This window comes from Gallus gallus, chromosome 7, assembly GCF_016699485.2.
Source record: "Gallus gallus isolate bGalGal1 chromosome 7, bGalGal1.mat.broiler.GRCg7b, whole genome shotgun sequence".
NCBI lineage: Eukaryota > Metazoa > Chordata > Aves > Galliformes > Phasianidae > Gallus > Gallus gallus.
In genome coordinates, this window is record NC_052538.1 from 32,357,040 (window position 1) to 32,378,648 (window position 21,609).

Here is a 21,609-nt window from a genome sequence, read left to right on the forward strand (position 1 = left end):
TGTGCAGTTGTCTAGGAATATTAACAATATTTTATACAATGGCATTTATAGGGAATATAGTAGCTAATGACTTACAGGAATGTGACATCAATGCTAATTATGCTCTTTCTGTTAAGACAGTTCTTTCAGGAGAGGCTGAGCTTTTGAGTGCATTTTGATTGTAGTGTACATGCCGAGTGTGATTTTCTAAAGGCAATTCTTCTGGATGTCTTTGCACAGTTAAATCAGTAGGTTTTAATGATTTTTTTCTTGCCCCTCTGTCCTGGGAATACTATTCTGGGATGCAGTTTCAGGCCAGAGCTGTTGACACATTTGCTGTTCTAGCTGTTTCCACATCTCCTGTCTTTATTTCCCTAGGATCTAGAGGGGTTGTGAAAAGATAATCTACCATTTTTCTCTGGCTTTATTAACGTTGATATTTACCTTTCATAGACATCCTCAAAGAACATATTTTTGCAGATGTGAATGTCAAAGGCAAAGAAACTGAAATACTGATGTCAATTTGCATTTCTGTTCCTGCTGTTTTTACTCCTTATTTCCTCTATCGTTGGTGCACTGCTCATCCGTAATTTTATCAAAGCATGTGCAGTACTTAAGGTTAATATATTCTGATAATATGGTAAACCAAAATAAAGAACTATGTTATCTATAGGAAACTTATCAACATATTTTATAGTATGCATTTTAGTGTACAGCTAGATGAATAGTGTCACAGTGTGAATGGTGCTGTATTTGTTACATACTGCAGGCTGTAACATAGAAAAGGGTTGTACAAAAAAAGCTTTGCTTTTACTGTTCTTTTCTTGAATCAGTAAGTATTGCATTTAATACAATTAGAGCGTATTGAAAATTTGATAGCAGGTTCCAGTCTGATTTCCAGTTGGAAAATCTTAGGATTAGATGCTCCGCAGCTGTTGGTCCCTTTGCAATGCTTTGATCCTTAGGTACATGAATCTGAGCAATCCACAGTCAAGTTTAGAGCAGCCTTAGTATTTCTCTGACTTATATGGATGGTAAGAACCTTCCGTAGCCGTATCCTCTTCCAGATACAATTTCAGCAGATCTCCTACTCCTGAAAAGGCTGCAAATGAAGCCAATGACATCAGCTGGGACTCCCTCAAAGCAGGGATCAATTGGACAAAATTCAAAGCCCATTTGAGTAGCTAGAGAGAAACAAAAGGGCTCCCACTTAGGGAAAATCTGCTCCTGGGATTCACCAAGCCATAATGGAGAAAATTACCTAGCACCTCTTGTAGGCTTATCCTTGGAGTTTAAATATTAGCCCAAATTGGATAACCCAAATTTGGATTATCCCCCCCCAAAATTTTGGGAAAGAAGGTGAGATAGTTTGGTAATCAAAATCATGATTATTTTTTCTCTGACCATACAGTTCATCCCAACACCAGCTGACGTTTAAACTGCAAGCTGAATAATGAATTTTCTCTTATTTCATGAATGAAGCATCTGAATAAATTGAGATGTTTCCATGGGAAAAGCACTGTGGTGCTTATCTACAGAACTTCTGAAGCCAGAGAGCATGCCCAAGTGATTAAATTGCCTAAATATAAAATACCTATCTTCACAGGCTGCAGTACGAAGGAGGGCCCTCTCATTGTGGGAAAGGTCTATAGGATTCTGATTTATAAGAGAGCAAGAGGTCAAGGGAAGCAAAGCCATTATCATTATTTTCATGGACTCTGGAGATCTGAACTGAATATAGAGGGCAGTGTGCTCAAAGGGAGCCACGCAGAGGGAATGCAACACAATCCCATGTTTTCTTTTTTTTTTTTCCCCCCACTGGCTTCATTCTGCAGATTCTCCTAAGAGCATGTTGTATGTAACAAACTCGAGCCTATAAGGGCTGTGGTTTTCTTATTAAACGACGCGTAGAGAGATTATCTGGTCTGTAGCTGGTGCACAAAGGCTCTATCCATGCAAGTTTCAGCCACCTGCATTGTAATGAATTTTCAGAGGCCTGGGGCTGGGGAGAGAGAGCAAGGAGTGAAGGGGGGCTGTTGGGGACAGGTCTGAAACTGCACATTATGTCTACCTTTCCCTGAAAGCCTCAGGAAAAAGAAGGAAAAAAAAAAAAGGAAAAAAAGGAAAAAAAAAAGCATTGTGCACTAGCATTGAGTTATATTGCTTCATAATCACTGTTACTTTTTTCCTCTGAACAAATCTCTTTGGACAAGCAAGGAGAAAATCCCCTATTATCACTGTAATGTCAGCCTTTGGAAGACAGTAGTATGAGGGCTCCAGAGCAAGCCAGGAGGAATACAGCTATGGGCAAGGAGCAGCAGGGACATGGGAAAATGTCCCCAGGGCTGAACAGGCTCCAGTGCACTGAGAACATGTGTATGAGAGGTCAGGTGTGAAGGGGATTACTCTTTACTTCTTGAGGATGGATAGAAAACCCTTGCCTGCTGAGATGACAGAGAAGCATCTCCAAGTAGGAAGCCCCATGGGATTTTCTTGCTGCCTTTCACAGTAGAAAAGAAACCTTATCATATCAGAGCTGTTTACAAATAATTTCTGTAGATAATGATAGACTTGCTATAATGGTTGAGAGTGGTTCTTCAAAACAAATCGCTTGAAGCACTGCACTGACTGAAATGTTACAGGATTTTCCTTTCCCTTGCCTATAGCCAAGGTGTCTTTCAAGAGATGGAGCTATTAAGAAATGCTATAATAGGTTTTTGTTAACTTTCTCTATCTAAACACATATGAGCTGTCACTGCCATATCGGAGTGACAGGGAGTGAAATGACCACAGGCATCACTAAATCAGGTATCACCCCTCCTTCTCTGTGGAGGGAATAGTTTTCACAAAAGTTTATGCGACTAGTTTGTACTTTTATTGCAAACTTTAATGCTGCCACCAGAAAGTTCGATCCCATAAAGAATTGAGTGTTCTGGCCCTCATCCAGAAAACCACTTAAGTGTGTTGCAGAGTGCTTTGCTGGATGAAGTCCAGAGCTGAGCAACATGCAGGAGCAAGTTCTCGACAGCAGGGGTTTCTCTCTTTTTGGGTATTGGAATCTCTATGTTAGTTGACTGCAGGGTGGGTAGGATGAAAATAAACAATAGTTAGACTTCTAAGAAGAGAGGTCAAAGTGTGAACAAAGAGGTAGTTTTGGGGTAGAATGCTAAGAAAAACCTCCATGAGAATGTTCTCCTTGGTGGAGCAGTACAGTGGCTGGTGGAGAAAATGGCAGGTTGATGTCTTCATAGGGTTTCTTATCTGAAGCAGAGCTCTTCTGCACTAGTTGTATTTTGTTTGAGCAAGCTATGGTTTTCTCAGTCTGCTGACAGGAGGATTTGTGTGTAAATAATCTATGGTTGATAATTTATTCAATAATGTTGGAAACCACCTATAAAGGTCTTAGAATTTTCTTAATTACTTAAGGATAAGAGTGAATTCAGATTGATGTTTCAGGAAATAATTCGCTGTCTGTAGATTGCATTAAAGTAGTCTGTCTGGACCTTTTGAGAGATGTCAGTCAATTTTATTATGTTTGGGTGAAATCAGACATAAATATGCTGCTTCTCACTGACCTTGATCAGAAAAATGGTTATAATAAGAAAAAAAAATCCAGATCAGTCCTTCAAGATTCTTTTTAAGTCAAAACCACAATATATGAAGAGACCAGCAATATAGTGGTGATATATTCCCACAGAAAGAGGGAGAAATTAAAGAACAAATAGGTACATGACAAGAAATGGAACTAGACATCAGGTTATGGTATGTTATTTCATTAATGTTAAAGTAGCAGTTGTCAGATGGTTGCCCCTTCACACCGGGATACCAGGCATATATAATGGAGGCTTTGCCATTCTAGAAAGTATAATGATGGATTAATGTTAAGATGCTGGAAAAACTCTGGTAGGAGATAGATACCCTTTAGCTAAGGGGAAGGGAGGGCTGCTGAGGCTGAATTTAACAAAACCAGACTTGCCCACAGACTTGCAAGCGCTCGCAGAGTAGATTTTTAATGCTGCAGGTGACATTGTTGCTGACTGAAGAATGTTCATCAAATCAGAAAACTGCTGATTAGCTGACTTTCCCAAAAAGGGATCTCACGAACTTCTCCTGTAAATCTCTGCCTTTCATCATATGCTGGGAGGTGAGGTAGAGGACTTGTGACAGACATTATTTAGATTTTGCTTCAGTTTCTTAGAGTAAATGAATGGAGCTAGAGAGAGAAAAATATCTCAAAACACCTAATTTATGGTCTAACTACTAAAAACTGCAGGAAATAATGAAATCAAGCCAATGCTTTCCTCTGAGTATTTGGGAAACTCAAAAATGTATCACTGAGAATTGTTACTTCTCATTTAAACTTTTGATTTTGCTAAAGGGAAAACTGGTGAATTTTGAAGAAATATGAGTGTATTGACCTAATTGTCACTCAGATGCTCTTAGTAATAGTGTTTTAACAGTTGATTGAATATTATCATAAAGGAAGTGATACAGCTAACTCATTTGGCAGGGTTTGTGATATGTATTTGATTGAATTGTTAGAAGTCCTTCTGAAATTTAATGAAATCTAACTTATTAAAGAATGTTGTTGAGTTTTGTTTCAAGATGCTTTGATTCAGTTTTTCAGAAGGTCCGTTCCTAAACTAAAATGCTGTTATAAATTTCACATTTCCATTAACTCCACTTTTCAGCCAAATATTTGGGGTAGATTTTTCCAGAAGAGCTTGAACGTGTCTTATATAACTGTGGGTTGCTTATTTGGGAGATCCAGGACTTTCTTGCCTGAGATTACATTGCTCACTGCTGGACAATAATGTGATTTCCTTCATTTTTGTCCTGTAAGAGAAACATTTACATTTTAAGCAAAATTGCAAAAGTATCACATCAGATGATCGAGTCTATTCTTTCTCATTGCACATACGCATTTTTCCTTATCATTTCAGCTTTGCAGATAGCGGAGAGGTTGACACATTATGTCATCTGTACCCAGAATTAAATCTTTTATTAAATCCTTTTATATTTCCTCAAAAAAAATGTATTTCTTTTAAATTTTGCTACCTTGAATAACTTGCTAGCACTACTTAAGCAGTACATTTTACAGTCTCTTTCCATCATTTGATTAAGGACGGATTTGATGCCTCCGGTAGTATTTCTAGCATGTATCAAATGTGAGCATTTTATTCATTGTAGTGCTCTGATCACTGAGTCTCAGACCAGACCAAAAGCTCTGATCGGTGCTGTGCACTTCCCAAAGTTGCACATAGGACCCCCAACAGACATGTGCAGTTCCTGGAGATAACAAGTGAATGTTAAAATAAGTGCTGTAGCGTAGTAGTGTGTCTTGTTACTTAATTTGGATGAGTGAAGCATATATTTTGGAAAGCATCATGGGGCAGTATGCTATGCTGTATGTTAAAGAATAATTAGAGTAGGGGATCTGGGTAAAAAAATGCTATGATCTAGACCTGAATACTTTAGTTATATGTCTTGTGCACTATAGGACTTTGAGATGCTGGATAGTAAGGATAAAGAAAAAGATAAATTGAATTAATTTATTTTGAATTTATAGACATGTCTCTGCTTGCATTAATATTAAGTTCCACCCAAAATCTAAATGGAAAGACTGTAATCTTAGAAGTTCTCTCAATAGCATCAGCAAATCATTCTTGTTTACCCTACATGCTAATAAAACAGGAACATGACACTCCTGAAAACAAGATTGCAAAATACAGAAAATGTGGTCTGACATTTTTTTTCTCCCCAAAGGAGGGACTGCCACTAACTAAAGTATTTCTTATGAAAGCTCGATTGCTTAAGATGCAGAATATTAAGAGAGAAAAACACTTTAGGACACAGCCATGTCACCAGCTGTTACTCACCCTTAATGAAATTGTTAAGTGATATTCTTCATAAATAGGTCAGAGAAACTTTTGAATTGTGAAGAATGTTTTATCTCTTTCTTTGAAATGTTTGTATTAAATTTAGAACTGGTAATTCATTAAGCTCATTAGCTCTGACTAGGAGTGTAGAGCAATATCTAGGATATAGATTTCAAGGCTTAAATATGTTAGCGCTTACAAATAAACATGAAAGCAATATGTGGAGAAAAAATATGGGATCATAATATGTTTAACTGCTTTTTGAGCGTGGCCCTCTGGATTAATTAAGAACATTTTCTATATTCAGACACTTAAATATAAACAGAATATATTATGACTTTCAGCTAACTCCGTTTCAATAGAGAAAAAGAGAATGCATTATGATGAATACAGTGGAAGCTAGTTGAAATTATTTTGTTGTTTGCTTTTTTATTTCTGTTAAAAGATGAGAAAATCACTGGATTTTACAGGATCCAAACTATATTATTTTTGAGTAATACCAAATTTAAGCAGTAAAAGTTTTGTAAAAATGTATACATATATTTTGGTGACCTATTCTTTGTCATAGATTTGTAAAATTCCTTTCAGCGTCTGTTCTTTTCAACAGAAGCCCTTGATTTGTGATCCAACTTTTATTTAGTCTTAATAATGTCTGGTATAATGTAATCTGATTTTGCAGAGTTAAATCACAGTTTTCTTCTGGAAGAGAGGGAACAGGAGGAAATCAAGGACTCAGCCCTCGGGAACAATTGTAGAATCAGAATCCAATCTTGCTGCAGCCTTCTAGATGTGGAGAGTTAGAAATAGCCCTTAGAGCAGTTAAAACATAAGACATATTTCATACGCATTCCCAAATATGTTTTAATTTCTTCGGAGACTTTCTTTGTAGTCTTGAGGTTCCAATTAGCACCTTTTCCTTTCTTGTAAAATGTGTGTAAGATCACCTAACCAGATAGATTCTTGATGGAAGAGTCTCAATTTCAAACAATTTTTATCAATTGGTCAAGTTTTAACTTACTTTTTCAATGTCACATCATTAAAAAAAAAAAAAAAAAAAAGCACATTTATGTTGAAGATCTTTAGGATTTAGTAGCTGTGCCTTTTTCATATCCAGGAAGGTTACCAAATATTGGGGTAAAATCAGTTTTCACAGAAAACTGTACTAAAAGAAGCCAGGTTTCCAAAACTACATCCAATACATGCTGCACATGCCTGGTAATTGTATTTGTTGGTCCATCCACCTGTATATATTTGAATCCTCTTTGGAATTAAATCCTTGCTTTTTTCCTTTTTTCTTTCTTCAGATAAATCGTCACAGAAGAAATCATTCCCAACATAACTTAACGCTTGCAGACATCATTAGTACACCAGACCACACGGTAAGAAATTGCTTTACAGAATTGATAAATCATTTTTGCTCTTTAGAAGCTTACAATGTAAATATTGCACGTTTTACTAAAGAATAAATACACGAGGTTTCAGATGCCTCAAGATGTTAAGGGATTTGAAGGACTTTGATTAATCAGTAAAAAGAATAATCAAAGATACAAAGCAGTTTGTATGGCTTGACTTTGCTGCTAACTCAGTCTTACTAGACTATTTCATCAGTAGAAATACTCTGGATAAAGGAATGTAACCATGTCTTTGTCCACACAAAGGTGGTTTTCATACTAATATTAATTTTCTTAAATGAAAGTGAGCACTACATTTACCACAATTTTCATGAAACTAAAAGAATTTAGGGGGGATGAAAAGGGTAGAGAATTGTTTTTCTTTTTTTAAGCTGAAAATAAAATGAATATTCAAATACAGATGAGTAAAAAATGTTGCTTTTACATATGTGAACTTTCTAGGATTAGGTAGGTTCAAAAACTTGTCATTCTTATCAATAAGAAAATTATGAAACCTATATGTGATCTAGAGGTAATTACTGTTTCTTACACTGTTCGTAACGTTTGCTCATTAGAGAGAAACTCTAATATTTATACATACGAGTTTTCCTCTTTTTTTTTCGTAAATAACAAATTAAAAATAAACAACAGCAACAACAAAGAACAGAACTATTCAATGTTCTTCTATGTTAATTCTTTCAGGGCATTTTGGGTTATATTCTCAACCTTCCATATGTCAAAAAGGTGCAGAAGGGGCAACATCTTAACAAGAAATGATGATATTTATTGAGACAGGAAAAAAAGCAGAGCATATCATTAAGATATATTTGGTATTCTTTTTAATCTAATGTCATCCGTTTACAATAGAATCCCGAGCCATCATGCAAGTATTTCCTTCCAAATCTGTACATGGAAAAAGGGTATTAACAGATGTTAGAAAAGGAAAATACAGCTCCATGAACAGAGATTATATAAATATTGGGGTCATCCTTGAAATCATTTATTCGTCTTGGTGATAAAGTAATTTTGTAATTCTGTAAATACGCTGTATGCTAATTACAGAGAACACTGTACACATCATTGAATAATGAAGACTACGCTTATTTTCTTAGAGACAGCACCTATAATAATTTAATTAAACCAATATACATATATAACTTCCTTTATCACAGAGGTATCATGAATATCCTGTATTTATGAACTGATTACTTTTGAAGTGTTCAATTTTGAAAAAAGTATGGATTTGAACTACAGGACTTAAATTGGGATATCTTATCTGTCCCACGTTTGCTAGTGGATTTTATATTCTAGCTCAAGACTGCTACATGGAAAATATCATTAAGTACCAATATTTTCATCTGGAAACATATCCAATGTTTAACTTCCCAAAATGTAGGAACAGAGGTGATTCAAATCCAGTGTTGAAAATCACATTTGCCTTTAGTTTTGGATTGGTTAAAATAACAGTCTGGAAAGAGTGTTGCTAAACTTTGAAAGGATGAAATTTTGGGTCTGATTCAGAGAAGCAATCAACAGCTTGAATGGTTAGCCAACGCTCCTCCCAATTTCTGTTTCCAGATGGATAGAAATATTAAAAGAATAACCTTTCTCATATGTTATTTGGCATCTCTGGCCCTGGCTAAGCACCAGAAGATTTATGCTACAAAAATGAACAGTTAGGAGGGGAAGACGTTTTTTCCAAAGATGTAAAATAAGTGTATTAATAATAATAATAATAAAAGTAGATGGACCTGGGGATTAAGTCTTATTTTAGTTCTAATAATTCAGCCATCCATCACTAGATAAATAGTGACATGAATCTGCACAATAATCCTCATACACTTTCTATATATTCTATGGCAATGATATGCATGACAGGAATTTGCATGAGATAAGTACAAATTAGAGAAAATTCACACACTAATCCCCATGTATACATTTGAGAATATCACCTAGATCATTGTCCACAGACCTTTTCATTGGTACAAAGAGACATGTACATAGTACATATTTCATTATATTCTGTATACAAACAAGAGACAGAATCTATGGTGATAGTCAAATGTATGTTAATACCATGATTGATATTTTGTGCAATTAAAATAAAAGGTATGCTTGATTTAAAAAACCTTATGTTGCAGGTAAAGCATGTTTTATTGCCACTTAATAGCTTTGCAGATGGAAAAAAAAATACTGAAATTGGTACAAAACCATCTCGTGATGAAATTTCCTATAAGACCATGAGGAGTTACTCCAGTCAGGCACTGACTCAGCAGTGTTTGAAAGTGAAAGCAGGCCCACTCTGAATCACTGCTTTCCTTCTGGAAACGCTGAGGTATCCCCGCATTCTCTTTTTCCATCACTGACATAGTAAGGACATTCTAAACTAATGAGATAGCTAGCAAGTCAGTGGCTTTAGTTGAATAATTTTCTTCTTTTAGTTTTTCTTAATACAAACTTACATAATTCTCTGAAACATCCTGAAGCCTACATCACAGGTTCATAAGGATTGAAAGGAAGAAATAAAAATTAAGAACAAGAGCAGGATTTACTTCTAGTATTCAAAAACTCAAATGCAACATTGATCCTGTGCAACCTAGTGCTGCAGCCTCATGTGTATCCAACATTTTATAGCCTGACACACACACACACACACACACACACACACACACACACACACACACACACATGCAGAGAGAAAAAAAAAAAAGAGTCAAGTTTCAGACACTGTGTAGTAGAAATGCCAAGTCACAGCTTGAAGCAGTGATTGAGCACCTGGTGGGATGGCAGGGCCAACCCAAGGGAGCTCAGGTGCAAGCAGTGTACCTGAGTGATTGGAAGGGGTGGAGCCAGGATCCACTCCAGACCTCATTGAAGGTTGGCAGTGGAGGCAAGAGGATCTCAGTGGAGATCACTGTGTATCTTAGGTCTTCGGAAGGTGAGCAGTTTCTTTTATTTCTCTACCTATTGCTGTTGTGTTTGAATGAATCCTTGCTTCCTGCAGACTGGGATCTTGCTGCTCTGCTGTCACTATTATGCTTTTCATCACGTTACAAACTGCAATAGCAAACGAGGAGATCTATGCAGGTGATATCTGATTGCTAGTATCACATACTGCTTTGTGTAGGCAGTAGCTAAGGACTTTGCCTTCCTGGATATGTTTTGGAAAATGCACATCACAGCTGTGATTTCCTCTGTTTATAATTCCAGTTTCAGATTTTATGTTGAAAATTGACCAACCACTAGATTCGGTTTTCTGCTATAGTATGAGATCGTTTAGTTCAGCTGGGAACTTGAAGACAACTTTCCCTGCACACATTCACACACACAGCAGTGAAGTGTGACCTTTTAAAGGCTGTGAGGGTGAGATCCTCAGTGCTATAGTTCATCCAGAAGGCAGCACGGCATAAAAGCCCAATGTCTTCTAGCATCTTCAGTGAGCCCTATTTTAGTACTAACTCAAAGCAAAATGTGACACCTATTGAGGCAATGGATTTCTCTGGTTGTACCCATATTTGGCATTGCTCTGACATTAGTTGGCCCTAAACAGCATTCTCTTTAGACTCTAGGAATCAAGAATCATTTACAGAAGTACAGTGCTTCATAACAGCTACTAAGGAAACATAAAATCCTACAACTTGATATATTAAATGACATAATTTACTTACAGTATATTTTAAATTATTTTTTTTTAGCTTAGAACCAGAAACTTCACATGCATTAATATAAGTTTCTGCTAACTCAACCAATAAGGTATTATCATGAGCTTTTTTTCCAGATTAATTCTGTGTACTAATTGACTTTGAAAGTTGTTTGCGTATTTTCAAAAGAACTGACTGTAACAGAAAAATAAATGGCTAAAGTGTGAATTAATGATAAAATGTCCCCCTACTAGATCAGTTAGATGCAGACTCTTATGTGTGTACTAACTAAATGGATACATTAACCTGAGTAAATGATATGGTTTTGATCTATTTTTCTTTTTCTTTCTTGTAGGTGGTGGAGAAAGAAGGATATCTTCTAAAAGCTAAAATAGCAGACGGTGGCAAGAAATTAAGGTATTATATGTAAATGTTACAGAACTTATCAGTTGTAAACACATATCCACTCTGAATTTTAAGCATGTGTAACTATTATCGTGGCTTATAGCCAAAATGACTTTATTTCAGCATTAACCCAATGTGTGATCAGCTTTTGGAGTGTTACAATCTCAGAATGCAAGTAACAACATCTAGCAGGCTGATTACATGTGATGAGCATGTGTTATATGCATATTAAAAACAACCTTAAGGCACCACACAAACTAATATCTCTTCAAGTGGGAAAATTTTAGGTGCTCTGTGTGTGCTTCACAAGTCAAGGATGGGTTGTAGGAATGGTAAATGGGATGTAGGATATGGGGATGCCTAGGCAAGACTATCAACAGCAGTCAGCATTTATTTGCTTAATGCTATTTCTGCTAAAAAATAATATGAGTATTAGCTACTGATAGAAGTATTTGGTATCATCTGTTGCATCTAGATGCCCGTAAGGTGGTAGCGGTGATGTGATCAGTGTCTTGTATGTTACCAATGATCATTAGAGATTAATATGAAATATTAAATTTTCTGCCTGGAGAAATAAGTTATTGTCCATACAGTGATAAACTGTAATCATCTTGGAATTTTATTTTTTAAAAAGTCTGAATGTCACCATATCCATCCAGCTTTTTTACTTCAAACTAGAATGCTGTCTCCCATGGCCAAACTTTCTACTACTGGGTACCCTGTAGATGGTAGCACATCAGAGACAGGTGGCACTCGCACTTTGGGAAAAGGCATCAAAGCTAGTAATGCTTTATACCACACCTGGGCTCAAATCTTTTGCAGGGTGTGTGTGGGATGGCATGATCTGCCAATCAGACCAGAAAGGAGTGTTAACTTCTTGGTGAGAATTGATGCCTGTAGGAACCCTTAGCACGATACATACCCACAGTTTGGCATTGCGCGTCAGTTTGCCATCAGCACAGGGAAGAGGCAACCTAGCAAGACCGCTGCTGTTCTAAACAGTACTGAATGATCTCACATCTTGGAGAGAGAGGAAAAAAAAAAAAGCCTTAGAAATTGAAAGCAGCACTGAAGCTATAATGTGCTGCCATCAGGTGTTCGTTTGACAGAATGCAAATGCCGCGGTAGCTCTTAAAGTAGGACTCATTTCAGTGCAGGAGTGGTTAGCTTTCAGGAGCTGTCTATGTTTTAAACTATAAGATTAATGTCATGGATATAGATGAATTCAAGCAATAAGCTTGTTAAATCTACCTGGATTTTCTCTGTTTACTGATATTTATAGGTCTTTATACAGACAAAGCATAGGTACTAATGATTTATCTACTTTGTGTACACTTTATCAGATTCCTCCTTTCACTTCCCTAAACTTGTTCATTGACTGGAGGTGACTTATTGAATAATCTTAGTGTGATGTGGGGGGGAAAAAAAAAAAAACTACATTATTGTGAATGGAACAACAACAACAACAAAAAATCTACAATATTGTGAATGAAATTTTCTAAGAAATTAAAAGTCTTAGGTCACTGCTTGTATGGGAACAAATGCAGCATCCCCATCTGTAGAAAGACTAATACGCTTTAAGGAATTTGCTTGTTCTTTTTAAATCTGACTAATAAATTTATAAAATAGAAAACGTATTTATCAGATTGTCCGTGTACTTTTTCATTTTAGGTCACAGAAGCAGTGTAGTTCTGATTTCAAAGTGTAATTTTTAAAATGAAGCAACTGTAATATAAAAAAGACTAGGGAATTTGAATATAGAGGAAAAAAATCCTATAGATATTATGGTGGATTTCATATGCATTCTCATCACTAATACATTTCACAGAATCAGAGAATAGTAGAGGCTGTTTCCTGTAGTCTCCTGCCAAAACACTAAATTCTCTTTTCTCTCATGGAGTTAAAGCATTCTTCCCTTAAAATTCAGAATGAAGTTTAGGTAAAACCTCTTATCCAACATTTTTTTAAGAGATACTTTGTAAAGATAAGTAGAATAGCATTTGCTCCCATAAGGATATCTGGTGAAGAACCTTTTCCAATGTGGCAATGATAGAATGATAGAACCACAAGGTTGAAAAGGACCTACAAGATCATCTAGTCCAACCATCCTCCCATTACCATTGCCAGCACAAGCGATAGGTAATAAGAAAGGTAGGCAGTGATGGGAATCCAGTCTGGTCAGTCACAATATTTGATGAGGGTATGTTTATTCCAGCAGGATTATCTGGTAGAGGACTTCTAAGTAAAAGACAACAGCCAGAAAAAATCTTGGCCAGTTGCACTAATCACCAAGGAAAGAGACAGCATGTGGGGGTGTTGATTTGAGCACGTTATCAGAGTGAGGACCCCTCAGTCAGGAACGTACAAAGAAAAGGGAAAACAATAAGTAAAATGCTGAGAAACAGACTTGATAAAGCAAAAGTTGAGACAATGACAAGATAGGAACTTTCCAGTCACACAAATTGATGGGCTATCAAACTACAGGTTTGTTATAATCTCTGTGAAGATCAGCCTGGATTTTGCAGAAGATAAGATGTGAACTGAGGGACCCAGCCCGGGAAGATGTAGGAACTGCAGAGATCTGCAAACTCATGGGGGGTGTGCATGGGAGAGAGGTGGAGAAGGGCAGAGGGTATAAAGAGCCTGTCATTTGTAAAAGGAGGCCAGGCAGTACACACTGGCTGAGCCCTGTAAATGATCACCACAGTTTGTCTTATTAACTCTATGTATTCCTACTCCCTTCTGTGTAAGGGGCTACATGCTAGCTCCTGGTGGGACCTGTGGGTGTGTGTGCAGATAAAACCGGTGGCAGCTAGCAGAGCTGGGCCGAGGGCACAAGCCTGGTAGGTTCTGGTGCCAGCTCCTGGGGTCCTGGCACCAGCAGCTGGTGGGACCATAGCTCTCTGCATCTGAAAGGATCCTACGGGCTTTGTGTTCAGGCTGCTAGCTATGGGCAAACTTGTATGCCAGCTCCTGCAGCCAGATTGGGGTGTAGGGCTGCAGCATGCAATACCAGCTACTGGCGCCAGTGGGAATCCCAGTGTGAGGTGCCAGGGTGAGCTCTCCTACTCCCAGCTGTTGGGGCAGGAATGGTGTGCCCTTCCAAGGAAGGGATCCTGACTATGTCCGCTTTATGTCAGTCCTGCATGTAAGTGCTGATGCAGCAGGTTTTTTTGTCTGTTTTTCTTTGTATTCCTATGTGTATCTGTATATTTCTGAGGTACATGTACAGCTTTGATATTAGTTGAGCCTGCTGTCAAGCATTTGATCTAAGTTAGGTGCTGAACCTAGGCTGTGTACTTACAATTTCAATCCCTTAGTAATCAATAATTACCCAGTATATCCAACCCATAGGAAAGTCTGTTTAAATCAGTACACAGCAGGCTTGGCTGCTTGCTTGCAAGACCTTTTATGAGCAGGGAGAAAAAAAGAAGAAATTAAGAACTGAAGCTGTGCTTACCACTAGACAACTTGTACTCATTTCTTTGATGGTGATTGTTAGCTACAGCACTTGTTTCACAAGGACACTGTAAAAACTAATTAGTTGAGGTTGAAGTGTTCTTAATACCAATATGCACAGTCCTCAGCTGTGAACAGAACATAGTTCACGTTAGCTATGGATACTTTACAGTTGTAATAAACTTAGCTGGAAATTTCAAAGTGACTTACAAACACTGAGGGGAAAATATATTCCCCCAGTCAGGTATTCTTCTTAGTCTCTATATTTGTTTTCCCTCAATTAACATAACATTAAAAAGGCAGTCCTATTTTCTTCAAATGCATTCTTCTAATTCATTGAGAGTGTTGTTTGTTTGTTTTCCACATTGTTCCCACCTGTTGGATATATTTTTGGGATGAACTTTATATCATGCTGGGTGAAACCTTGGCCACACAGAAATGAGCAGTAGTTCTGTTAATGTCAGTGAAATTAGGACTTCATCTGTAAGACTGGTTATGCTCCTTTGTATTACAGAGGAAGATAGTTAAAAGAGAAAAAATGTATTATTGTTTGATGCCATATTGAATGCGGTTGAGCTTTGAGGTGAATGTGAAAGTGAACATCCCAAAGAAAACCAACTCAACAAGGACCAATTTTGCTAGAATTAAAAATGAATGTATTTGGTTTAGTTAGGGGTAGTTAAATATTGGGAGCTCACAGAGACTAAGGAAGAAAGAATAAAGAGGAAAAATATTTTAATACTCCTGATGTTAACAGTCAACTTCCTCCTTTCAAGGCACCACAGCATATTGGTGAAACAACCTGCTTGTCACATGCATGTTCAAGTCTGTTCTAAAATGTTAAAGTTTGCAGTTTGTGTTCATGTAAAGCAAATAGACAAGTTATGAGTGTTTTTGTAAATAACAAATGTTATGGCCCCAAAATCAGTGAGTCAGACTTGACTTTCATCAGAAATAGATTTCTATCAGGCAATATCCATTTGTTTATGATTATATGGTGGTTTAAAACATCACATTATGTGTAATATATATAATATAATTTCTCTGTGAGTTGATTATTATGTTCTTCTGTGCAGGGAGACACCATTTACTTATCCATGTGTATTTTGGTTTCTTCTCCCAGGCTCCAGCAGTTTGCCAGCGTTTTAGGCTGTACTATAAGCTCTCAATGTTTTACAGAAATTTAAATCTCACTGAAATATCATTCTTTTCTTTCTTTCTTTCCTGTGGATTTTTCGTTTTGAAAAAAGAGGAAGTATTTTGGACCTTTCAGAACAGACCCTTTACTGAACCGCACAGTTGGATCAAATTGTCTTTATTTTTTCCTTCTTTATTCTATTTTAAATAGTAGTTATCAGAAGGGCATAAGCTATTGGAACACTCATAGCATATGTGAACCTTAAGCATGTGTGAATAATCCCTCTGCTTTCCTGTGGTTGAGGCACCTTGGTGCTAAAAGAAGCAGAGAGGCTTTAAAAAGGGAATGAGGGGAAACAAAGCTTTCATGCTTTCCTGTTAGGCCACACTCGTATCATAATTATGATGGGACAATTTCATCAAAACTAGCGGAAGATTGAGTTCAGATCATTTTTTCTTTCTGAAATGAAATATTTAAAAACTGTATCTACAGATGGATCTTACACCCTGCTTGCGTGTCTCGCTAATAATTTTTATTATTTTATTTTTAAGGAAAAACTGGTCCACGTCTTGGATTGTTCTTACTTCTCGGAAAATGGAATTCTACAAAGAATCCAAACAGCCAGCACTGGCCAATCTGGTAGGCAATCAGCCATTCAATACACTCCGCTTCTTTGCAACTGTTACTGCAGTATTAAAACTTTGCTGCTTATATAAGGCAAGTTCAGACTGAGCTGCCAACCTTCAAAGACCAGAGAGCAGCTGAAGGAAAGTGCCTTGATAAACTTTTAATCAGATGTAGAGTATGAGAAGAAATAGGACTTAGCACGTCCTTTATTAAGAGGTGCATTTTGAGAATAATTGCAGAGTGAGACAAATGGTGAGTGACTATCCGGTAATGTGAAGGTAACACTTTAAATTAAGGTGTCATTTATAAATGCTTTATTCTTATTTATGAAAATGATCACTAAATGCAGCTACTTCCTCAAATAATGTATTATAAAGTATGTTATAAAATGCATTAGTAATAAATGCTTAACAGATGATGCGATGAGAATATGTTGCAAAGGATATTGTGAGATGTAAATTGTATTAAACCACGTATGCACATCTTTAATACATGAATTTAAGTTATCTACCATCCTATAAAGTGGCTTATACATTAATAAATAATAATAAATTATTTATAAATGGCACCTTAATACAGGGTGTTACCAAAGCAGAAAACACTGTAAATTAGCCAAGTGATTTTTTATCGCAGTATAAATGTGACATCTACCATATCCTGCTAACCTTCCTGAATATTTCTATGATTCCAGCTAATGCAGCTAATGCAATTTCTGTAGCCTGTAGTTACTACAAAGTGAAATTTGCAGTACCTCTTTATTGTGCCCCAAGGAAAGACCACTGATCTTAGTCTTCAGAGATGTGACAGCTACGTTGCACAAGCAATAATCACATGTATCCCTTCAGTGCTAGTTACTGTGGAGTTTGAGCCTACAAACCTGAACATGGGCAACAAAAGGGGATTTTGGTAAATGTGTGACACTGTGGGCAGAAAAGGGACAGGTTTGACAAAGCCCTATTGTGAAAGGCTCTCAAGGCCTGATCAAACCTGTCATATCATATTGGCATGATGGGTGGCCACAAAGGTGCTCTCTTTGGCAGGAGTCACAAAGAATAACCTATTTTTTTTTCCGTGGCAGGTGATAAAACCCTTTTTTTAACTTTTTTTTAACCTATATGTTCTTGATCTAAATGTTATCTCTTGCCTCAGCTTTAAATATTGTCTTTTCATGCCTAACTTTTTTGAAAAGATGAAGGTTATAGCAAAAATATATTAAAAAAAAAAAGAGTGAAATAAATAAAGGATAGGATCTGACACTATTTGCTTGTTTGTGCGGGTACAGCAGGAAAAATAACATTTTTCTGAACTCATGAGAACAGTGTAGCATAAATTAATATATTTTTTTCCAAAATCATGTTTACCTTAAATTTAAATTAGCTTTTTTTTTGTGTGTGAGTCTAAAATATGTCCTTTAAAACAAATCTTATTTTTTAGCTGTCTTTCACTTCTGCCTGGATGAGTGGTGTTGTCATAGAATCAATGTATTTGGGAAACTAATGCAATTTGAGCACAACATGAATTAAAGTAACAAACTCCAGAATAAGTCCTTCCTCAATGCAGTGCAGGTTAGAAGATATCAAAGGGATAATTTTAAAGAAACATTTTTTTCTTTTCTTTTCTGAAAGCATCTAAACCCAAAGACTTTAAGATAAAGATACGTTCATGAGAAATGCTAATGGCTGAGTTATGCATAGAAAGAAGGAAGCTTTTGCAGTGTTTTTGGTACTCATCTGAAGGATCTGATTCAATGAGGTTGTGAGCCACTTGGCTCTAATTCATAGCGTGTGGGCCAAAATGAACACAGGGGCTGCTTAGCTCAGCTCTGGATGCACCTTGTGCTTTGTGTGTTCAGTCTTTCAATGCCAGCCTGGTAAATGCATTCAATTCTATGTTAGATCTGAGCAATAGGGTTGTACTCTCTAAATGAGTTGAAGATGCATTTTCTGTCTATTGCATTTAACTTCTATGCAGTTGGAAATAAGTAAATTAGACAAAGCTTGGAAGAAAAAAACAAGACTCATCTCTCAACTTCCTAAGCAGAAATTTCACACTTTTACAAATACAAAGCTAAGCTAGCATGGTCATTTCACCTGATCAAGCAAATGCAATGTTTATTTCCTTTGTAAACCATTTAACCAGATATGATTTCCTTTCCACTATCAAAATTATATAAAAAGGCTTCTTTAAAAATTGCTTGTTTCCAAATTTTCTTTTAGTTTATATTTGAAAAAAGGGAACTCAACCATTAATTTAATCAAGTAATAGAAGCAGTGCTCATTCACTGTAGTATGAAATATAACAAGGCATTTTTATTGTTAGCAGGAAAATTGTGACATAACAAAAAGATTGTTTTGTATTATAAAGATATTAATTCATTAATTATTTGTTATTAAATATGATGTGAGAACTTAAAGTAAGACAGCATCATTATAAGAGGACAATCTCACAATGAAGGCAACAGAAGAGGGAAGCAGTAGTACACTTTATTCACACCTCTCCTCATGATAGGGTAACATTTAGAGGTGGCCTAACATGAAATTTACCAAAATCTTTAATAATATCCAAACTTAAACAACTAGTCTTTCTGAGAAGTTCTTGTTGTTCATTTGTACAACTGTGTGTATATAAGAATCACTGTAAGAACTTTTCTATTGATTTCAATGAAGAAGTCTGAGAGTTGTAGCTTTCCAGTGAAGGAAATTGTGATAATATCTGATATTATTAGTAGTAATAGGAAAAATGACCATTAAAGCGCATGGAGGAGAGATTCATAATACTTGTTTACTGAAAATGCAAGTTTGCATCATACATGGCTAAATCATTCTCTTTTTCTCTTGCTTTGACCATTTACTGTCATGGTTCAGATGCTTTTTTTTTTTTTTTTTTTTAGTGCTCATAAGAATATAACTTATTTTTTGTTTTACATTAAGGACATTGTGATTGAAACAGATCACAGCTCCACTCTTTCTAACCAGCATTAAATTTTATTATCAGTTGGCCTCTCTGACCAAGAAAAACTAGACTGTTTATTTCTGCAGATAGTTTATTCAACAGAGGTTATTTTAACCTCAGGTTATTAGCCCATCTGCAAAGTAATTTAGTGAGTGAAAATGCTGCTGAAATCCATATTCATGTTGCGGAAGATTTCATTGCAGCAGACACTTGTATCAATTTACAGCATAACTCCCTCCAACAACACTGATATAACATAATTGCTCTGACTGCAAAACACAAAGCAAGGACGTGGAGTGCTCAGGCTTTCACGTTAACCTTAGTTTACTCTCTTGCAATATCTCTGAGGAAAACAGACAATATGTAACAGGACAACGTTTAGGCCAGAATGAATTTCTAGGGTTTTTTCCTGAGTACTCTATGGATTTAAGCAGTAGTCATAAGTCCCCATTGTGCAGAGCTCCATGGGTGCCGCAGAAAGGCTGGCATACTCAACCAGAACTGCAAGATGTGAATGATTTTTGCATGCAGTTTTAATCAGGGGCTTTATATGCTGTACCAAACTCATGACTTGTGAGCTGCTCACAGGCACAGAATCACAGAATGGCCTGGGTTGGAAGGAACCTCAAGGATCATGAATCTCCAACCCCCCTGCCAGGCAGGGCCACCAACCTCCCTATTTACTAGACTGGGTTGCCCAGGGCCCCATCCAACCTGGCCTTGAACACCTCCAGGGACGGGGCATCCACAACCTCTCTGGGCAGCCTGTTCCAGCACCTCACCACTCTCCTTCTAAAGAACTTCCCCCTAACATCCAACCTATATCTTCCCTCTTTCAACTTAAAACTGTCCCCCCTTGTCCTGAACCTCCTATCCTGTTGTGGTCAGAAATGCTGAGTTCCCCAAGAGAAGTTTTAGAGTTGTTTGCACACAGCAGAAGTGTGTTCATCTTCTTAAGACCTTGAGGAGAGGGAGATGCATATCCTTACCCTTTTCTTCTACTGCTTACAGAACCAGAGCAGTAAACAACATCCAGTTTAAAACAACAAAACTATGCACTTGAACACACAGGAGTTCAGCTTCTACCACTACTTGCAGTTTTGTACAGTCATAGGAATTAAAGATGGTAAAATCCTCTGGGGTTCACCATTCCATCCTATGAAACTTCCACCAATGGATGTGCTTTCTATTGTTTTTCTCACTTCAGTGTGTGATGTAGTGGTAGTTCTCCTGAGGGAAACACTCTATAGCCTGGTATCCTTCATCATCGAGAAACTGTTTCCTGGTTCTTCGCCTATGCTTGAATTGCTTCTTTCCAGCTCATCATATGCTTCCAAAATTACTCCACTTTTTCTGTTGAGCTGCCTCCTTTGTTCAAGTATTTGCGGACTCCATGTTGCATGTTGGCTGGTTGGCTTTTGTTTTCAAAGAAACCCATCTGACCCACCTTTATGAGGCTGTGTTGTGTGCGGGGAGGGTTATGGAGCTGCCCACCTGGTTGTCTGTTGAGTTAATGAGGAGAAAGCAATTGTCAGCTGTCTCCTAGCTAAGCAGAGTGAGCTACTACAACACTGGAAGTTCTTTTTTGTTTTTCCTTCTCTATTTGCTTTTACTTTTTACTTGGTCACTTCCTCCTTAGAAATAATAACTCATGAGATTTTACAATATCTTTGTAAAATTAAGTATCAATACTGTTGTTTTGATCTGCTATTAGAATTTAGAAAAGTTAAGCTCTTGTCAGAGACCAGACAGGAAGTCTGAGGCAGAGCTGGGGAAAAAGTCCAAACCCTCCTCTTCCAGTGGTTTAGCCGCAGGAACATCTTTCTGCTTTGAATAACATATTTTTTCTGTAAAGAAAAATAATAATAAAAGGGAACAAAGGTATACTAGACCCTCAGTTTTAGAGGATTTGAACCATGGTAGTTTTATGGTTTGGCAAATGGAGACCATAATTACAATTCCAGTACAGAGAAATGTCTGAAATTATGACTGACTGCAAATTATCTAACCAGGATTTCTTACTTTGTTTGTTTTAACCTAAATAGATTCTTTTCCACCCATCTCAAAAGCATCCTGCAGAACACACATTATTTTTAGCCTTTAGTAACAACATCAGAGAAATTCAGTTCGTTGTGTTT

General features: G+C 36.9%; 1 protein-coding gene across 6 annotated transcripts in view; it reads left to right on the plus strand.

The window, feature by feature from the left end:
• ARHGAP15 (Rho GTPase activating protein 15) overlaps positions 1–21,609 on the plus strand; it is a 318,635-nt gene that overhangs the window by 36,329 nt on the left and 260,697 nt on the right. For all 6 annotated transcript variants that reach the window (NM_001008476.2, XM_025152213.3, XM_025152211.2 and 3 more), the window contains 3 exons: positions 7,163–7,237; positions 11,246–11,307; positions 16,444–16,531. In NM_001008476.2, coding sequence (NP_001008476.1) covers positions 7,163–7,237; positions 11,246–11,307; positions 16,444–16,531 — 225 coding nt within the window. The remainder of the gene's footprint in view (positions 1–7,162; positions 7,238–11,245; positions 11,308–16,443; positions 16,532–21,609) is intronic.